Source organism: Conger conger, chromosome 1, assembly GCF_963514075.1.
Source record: "Conger conger chromosome 1, fConCon1.1, whole genome shotgun sequence".
Lineage (NCBI taxonomy): Eukaryota > Metazoa > Chordata > Actinopteri > Anguilliformes > Congridae > Conger > Conger conger.
In genome coordinates this window covers 305,001-312,500 of record NC_083760.1, presented here as the reverse complement: position 1 = coordinate 312,500, position 7,500 = coordinate 305,001, and the positions used below count along the sequence as shown (strand labels likewise).

Below are 7,500 nucleotides of genomic sequence, written 5' to 3'. Positions count from 1 at the left end.
ATGGCTCGCATCAAATTCAAAACATTGGTGCTAGCCTTCCAAGCAGTGAAAGGGTCTTCCCCAGCTTATCTGCAAAAAATCATCAGACCCTACACCCCTGCCAGACCTCTTCGTTCAGCCTCCACAGGCCGCTTGGCACCTCCCCCTCTCAGAACCTCCACCTCACGCTCACGACTACTGTCTGTTCTGGCTCCACGGTGGTGGAACGAACTCCCCGTTGAGGTCAGAACTATAGAATCTCTCCCCACCCTCAAGCGCAAGCTGAAGACACACCTCTTCAAGCAGCACCTCTCCCCATCCCTCCCTACCTCCCTGTGAACCTTAATTGTTGTCTCTGTGACTTGCTTTGTGTATCGGTATTTTTAGTTGGCTAGGTAAGCAGTGTTTGGATAGTTAACTTTGGTAACTTTTGCTCTGTTTGTTTGTTTGTTTAAAAAAAAAAAAAAAAATGGCCCTTGTCCTTATCTTTGTTGTACAGGTAGCAGTTGAAATTGTACTTACCTCTAGGGTCTTTCAGCGAACTTATCCCTGGTTATGGGTATGCACTTTGTTGTACGTCGCTCTGGATAAGAGCGTCTGCCAAATGCCAATAATGTAATGTAATGTAATGCATACGTTCACATACACACGCATCACCACTGCGCATACACACGCATCACCACTGCGCATACGTTCACATACACACGCATCACCACTGCGCATACACACGCATCACCACTGCGCATACACACGCATCACCACTGCGCATACACACGCATCACCACTGCGCATACACACGCATCACCACTGCGCATACACACGCATCACCACTGGGCATACGTTCACATACACACGCATCACCACTGGGCATACGTTCACATACACACGCATCACCACTGCGCATATGTTCACATACATTACATTACGTGGCATTCGCATCACCCCAACATACACAACACCCCAACATCACCCTAACATACACACGCATCACTACTGCGCGTCATGGGTTTAAGGGACAGTCCTCATACCTGTCAATCACGAGCTCCTTCTCCTTCAGCAGGCCCCCACTGGCCTTCACCACAGCGTCCCAGGCTCCGGCCTCTGGGGGAAGAGTGGGCGGGTACAGAGAAGAGTACTGCCCAGAGCCTGCAGACAGCAGCTGCACACAGAGAGCATGCTGGGTAATGCAGTCCACTGCAAGCTGCTCTAATACAGTACTAATGCTGCGTTCCATTTGTACTGGGAAGTCGGAATTTCCGAGTTCCCAGTCGGACATTTCAACTGGAACGCCCCCTGAGGTGGGATTTCCAACTGGGAAAGTCGGAAGAACTGAGTAACCCCGAGTTAGAAATCCAAGATGGCTGCTCCGTGCATCAACGGTTAATAAAATCTCTCGTAATGTACGCTTCTGTTTCGTTTTTGTGTAATTAAATAAGTGGTATACGTAGTACTGTCCAACGTCTACCTGTGGACATGTTACTACGGTGTTTGTATGTATAGAATACCGTGTAATGTGGTGTTTTCAACTGGTATTGCTAACAATGGCTACAACGATAGCAACAATAGCACTGGAGGCGTCCATCTTGGTTATCCGAGTTGTTTACTGGAATGCGGTCAACTCGGGTGTGCCGTCATTCCCAGCTCCGACTTCCGACTTCCGAGGTAAATGGAACGCAGCATAAGCTCACAAAGCAGTGCACAGGGAGGATGCTGGGTAATGTAGTCACAGCAACACAACACAAACCCTGCTTCAAGCAATGTCTTCAAGTTCTCTTGAGTCACTGGGCCATCCAATACGTTCACATGCTTTATGGTCAGATAAATGAAATTGTGTGGCTGCATATTAGTTCCTGACAGACTGTTAACATTCTACGACATGCAGTATGACAGTTATCACAGAATGTATGAGGGTTTTAAATGTGTAGCTGTGGCTTTATTTTATAACATTTCTTACGGTTCACAGATTACTTTGTTCAACCATGTTGGCAAGAGTGAGTACGTCACAACTGACTTCCCCAACTTGATCATGTGACATAAGGTGTTCACATGGGCCTTTCCGATGGGAAGCGCATCTTGGCCGTAAATCGGACAGCACTTGAAAGCAGGGCACAAAGCAGCACACAGGGAGGATGCTGGGTGATGTAGTCCCAGCTCTCACCTGCATCTGTTCCACCTGCAGACGGAGCTTCTCCAGCTGCTGCCAGCGGGGGTCCATCCCAGAGCCGCCCTGCCAGGAGGGAGGGGGCGTGGCCGGGGCGTGAGGGGGCGGGGCCTGTGCGTGAGGGGGCGGGGCTAGCCGATGGCCAAACGAGTCGGCCTCGGGGAGGGGCTTGTAGGCGGGCCCGGGCTCTGTGACGGACAGGCCGAGCTGCAGCGGGGCGCGGGGCTCGGGACAGAAGGAGCGCAGCAGGCCGGACTGGTTGAGCGTGGGCTCCACAGCAGGGGTGTGGAACCCCAGCCCGTCAGCAGGGGGCAGCAGGGAGTGGTCCAGGCCGTTCACCAGGCAGCGGTAGCGGCTCAGGCAGTCGCCGCGCCCCTCAGCCTCCAGACAGGGGGAGGAGGCCGATTTGGGCAGGGCCGGGGGCGGGGGCTCATCTGTGGGCCGCGGGGGGGGGCGGCCAGGGGCGGGGCCTGAAGTGGAGGGCATCACATGGGCGGTGGGGATGCAGATCTGGCTGCGGATTGGCTGGAAGGAGGGGCTGCCACTGGCACAGCAAAAATCTACAAAAGATACAAGGGGGGGGGGCAGCTTTATACACACTACTGTAGTACAACACACACACACACAGATTCAACACCACCGCCTCCTCCACACACACACACACACACACACACAGATTCAACACCGCCTCCTCCACACACACACACACACACACACACACAGATTCAACACCGCCTCCTCCACACACACACACACGGAAAGGTTAGTGCTATTTATAACAACTCTCAGGTTACCATGCGCCTTGATGTACATGCACTTATTGTGGCATCTACCCCCTGAAGCCCCGATCCCCCTCTACCACAGGTCTGAACTCCCACCTAAAAACAGCTTCAAACAAATCAATAAAATCAACTACTGAATAGTTATTAATGCACTGGGAATGCTGCTAACCTCCACTGCACCGCTAATGCTAACAAACACCACTGCACTGCTGATGCTAACATGCACCACTGCACTGCTAATGCTAACATGCACTGCTAATGCTAACATGCACCAATGCACTGCTAATGCTAACATGCACCAATGCACTGCTAATGCTAACATGCACCAATGCACTGCTAATGCTAACATGCACCAATACACTGCTAATGCTAACATGCACCAATGCACTGCTAATGCTAACATGCACCACTGATGCTAGTACAGACAGCACAATGCATATCAGCAATCTAATTTGCAACATTAGTTCTGACCTGATACAAATATATTCACTACATTCACACCCATATCAGCAAACTGCTTAGTATTTATGCAACTACTATATTCGATAAAACAAATGGTCTGCATGTGAATTTAGGCCAATGACCATGCTACTGTATCATAGCCTACTGCCTAGATTCAAAGATCGGAGTCTTTGTAGAAAAGGAACAAACCGCAAACTGCTTAGCTAGCCGAGTGTTCATGTCACAAACATTTTAGAAAACATATTTGCGGAATGACATTCTGAGTGAAGCATGTCCAAGTTTGACAATAATAATAATTCCGCTCAAACAAATGAGTCTCATGTGCATCAGGCAGGTTGAAGCACATCCCCGTCTCTCTCTGAACACTCTGGTAGATACACCTCAAAATGGGGTTTTTTATGACAAAATTATGTAATTTCCTGAATGTTTAAATAATGGCCAATAATGGATTTAAATGTTTCACTATGAAGTAAACTAGACTACACTATAAAGCAGGCACACAAACACGTTTACACAAACACGTTTACACAAACGTGTTTTCACAAAGTGTGTGAACGGCACCTGCACTGTTGTGAGGAATTCCACAAGCACCAGCGAGTCAGAACTGCTGGAGTCAGAACACAGCCTGACCAGCGACTCACACACAACCCTAACCCAGCATCAACCCAACCAGATATTCACACACAACCCTAACCCTGCATCAACCCAACCAGCGACTCACACACAACCCTAACCCTGCATCAACCCAACCAGATATTCACACACAACCCTAACCCTGCATCAACCCAACCAGATATTCACACACAACCCTAACCCTGCATCAACCCAACCAGATATTCACACACAACCCTAACCCTGCATCAACCCAACCAGATATTCACACACAACCCTAACCCTGCATCAACCCAACCAGCGACTCACACACAACCCTAACCCTAACCCTGCATCAACCCAACCAGCGACTCACACACAACCCTAACCCTGCATCAACCCAACCAGATATTCACACACAACCCTAACCCTGCATCAACCCAACCAGATATTCACACACAACCCTACCCCTGCATCAACCCAACCAGCGACTCACACACAACCCTAACCCTAACCCTGCATCAACCCAACCAGATATTCACACACAACCCTAACCCTGCATCAACCCAACCAGATATTCACACACAACCCTAACCCTGCATCAACCCAACCAGATATTCACACACAACCCTAACCCTGCATCAACCCAACCAGCGACTCACACACAACCCTAACCCTGCATCAACCCAACCAGCGACTCACACACAACCCTAACCCTGCATCAACCCAACCAGCGACTCACACACAACCCTAACCCTGCATCAACCCAACCAGCGACTCACACACAACCCTAACCCTGCATCAACCCAACCAGCGACTCACACACAACCCTAACCCTGCATCAACCCAACCAGCGACTCACACAACCCTAACCCTGCATCAACCCAACCAGCGACTCACACACAACCCTAACCCTGCATCAACCCAACCAGCGACCCTAACCCTGCATCAACCCAACCAGCGACTCACACACAACCCTAACCCTGCATCAACCCAACCAGCGACTCACACACAACCCTAACCCTGCATCAACCCAACCAGCGACTCACACACAACCCTAACCCTGCATCAACCCAACCAGATATTCACACACAACCCTAACCCTAACCCTGCATCAACCCAACCAGATATTCACACACAACCCTAACCCTGCATCAACCCAACCAGATATTCACACACAACCCTAACCCTGCATCAACCCAACCAGATATTCACACACAACCCTAACCCTAACCCTGCATCAACCCAACCAGCGACTCACACACAACCCTAACCCTAACCCTGCATCAACCCAACCAGATATTCACACACAACCCTAACCCTAACCCTGCATCAACCCAACCAGCGACTCACACACAACCCTAACCCTAACCCTGCATCAACCCAACCAGCGACTCACACACAACCCTAACCCTGCATCAACCCAACCAGCGACTCACACACAACCCTAACCCTGCATCAACCCAACCAGCGACTCACACACAACCCTAACCCTGCATCAACCCAACCAGCGACTCACACACAACCCTAACCCTAACCCTGCATCAACCCAACCAGCGACTCACACACAACCCTAACCCTAACCCTGCATCAACCCAACCAGATATTCACACACAACCCTAACCCTGCATCAACCCAACCAGATATTCACACACAACCCTAACCCTGCATCAACCCAACCAGCGACTCACACACAACCCTAACCCTAACCCTGCATCAACCCAACCAGCGACTCACACACAACCCTAACCCTGCATCAACCCAACCAGATATTCACACACAACCCTAACCCTGCATCAACCCAACCAGATATTCACACACAACCCTAACCCTGCATCAACCCAACCAGCGACTCACACACAACCCTAACCCTGCATCAACCCAACCAGCGACTCACACACAACCCTAACCCTGCATCAACCTAACCAGCGACTCACACACAACCCTAACCCTGCATCAACCCAACCAGCGACTCACACACAACCCTAACCCTGCATCAACCCAACCAGCTACTCACACACAACCCTAACCCTGCATCAACCCAACCAGCTACTTCATGCGTGCTCACACTCACACTCTCACACACACTCTCACACACACTCTCACACACACTCTCACACACACTCTCACACACACTCTCACACACACCATTGTTACCCTCGGTGCTGTCGGAGTGGGCGGAGCTGAGTCCAGGGTCAGCGCTGTCTGCCCGTCGGCCGAAGCGGCTCTGAAACTTCTCTGAGAGAGCAGGAGTCTGCCAGACCAGCCCTGAGAGCACACCACACCATTTCACTCACTCACACACTCACTCACACTCACTCACACTCACTCACACACACACACTCACACACTCACTCACTCACTCACTCACTCACTCACTCACTCACTCACTCACTCACTCACTCACTCACTCACTCACTCACTCACTCACTCACTCACTCACTCACACTCTCTCACACACTCTCTCACACACTCTCTCACACACTCTCTCACACACTCTCTCACTCACTCTCTCACTCACTCTCTCACTCACTCTCTCACTCACTCTCTCACTCACTCTCTCACTCACTCACTCACTCACTCACTCACTCACTCACACACTCACTCACACACTCACACACTCACACACTCACACACTCACACCATTTCACACACACTCACACTCACGCACTCACACACTCACACACTCACACACTCTCACACTCTCACACTCTCACACTCTCACACTCTCACACTCTCACACTCACACCATTTCACACACTCACACACACTCACACACACTCACACACACTCACACACACTCACACACACTCACACACACTCACACACACACACACACACTCACACACACTCACACACACTCACACACACTCACACACACACACTCACACACACTCACACACACTCACACACACTCACACACACTCACACACACTCACACACACTCACACACACTCACACACACTCACACACACTCACACGTTATACACGCACATGCACAGCCCCAGTACCCTGGAGTACATTGGTGTAATGTATTGGGGGTCTTACCGGAGAGATTGGTCTGTTGGGAGCTCCAGTCCTGGGGTCCCTGAGAGGCAGTCATATCACCCTGCAGAACCCAGCGGGAGGCAGATTCACTCACTCACTCACTCACTGAATTCATGATGGGGTCATGCCATCTCATTCAGCAAGTCACCATTGTTGTGAAAGGCATCATTGGCACAGTTATGATTTTCCCAGGTTTGTGTAGGAAATAAAGAAAGTTTCAGAAATTAAAGCTATAGAGGTTTCTGTACATTTACATGAAACCAAATCAATTCTGATTCTTTTTTCCCAAAAAACACATTTCTTGTGTGTGAAGTGGACTGCTGCAAGGTATAAAACAAGCTCAATACTGTTTATTGGTGTAAGTAATAAACGTCATGAACATCCCCTGCAGCTGGGACCAGTTATGTAAGAGCCGCTCGCGCAGGGCCTGTCCATCTGCAGCAGGACTGAAGCCGGTTCACTCAACACCGGCCAATC

General features: G+C 50.3%; 1 protein-coding gene across 3 annotated transcripts in view; it reads right to left on the bottom strand.

Moving 5' to 3' along the window:
• cep85 (centrosomal protein 85) overlaps window positions 1-7,500 on the bottom strand; it is a 20,786-nt gene that overhangs the window by 11,678 nt on the left and 1,608 nt on the right. Inside the window, exons 2-5 of one of the 3 annotated variants that reach the window (XM_061220091.1) lie at window positions 7,024-7,084; window positions 6,124-6,243; window positions 2,138-2,700; window positions 1,008-1,138 (exon numbers count right to left, since the gene is read on the bottom strand). In XM_061220091.1, coding sequence (XP_061076075.1) covers window positions 1,008-1,138; window positions 2,138-2,700; window positions 6,124-6,243; window positions 7,024-7,084 — 875 coding nt within the window. The remainder of the gene's footprint in view (window positions 1-1,007; window positions 1,139-2,137; window positions 2,701-6,123; window positions 6,244-7,023; window positions 7,085-7,500) is intronic. The other 2 variants (XM_061220100.1, XM_061220109.1) reach the window with 2 other exon arrangements.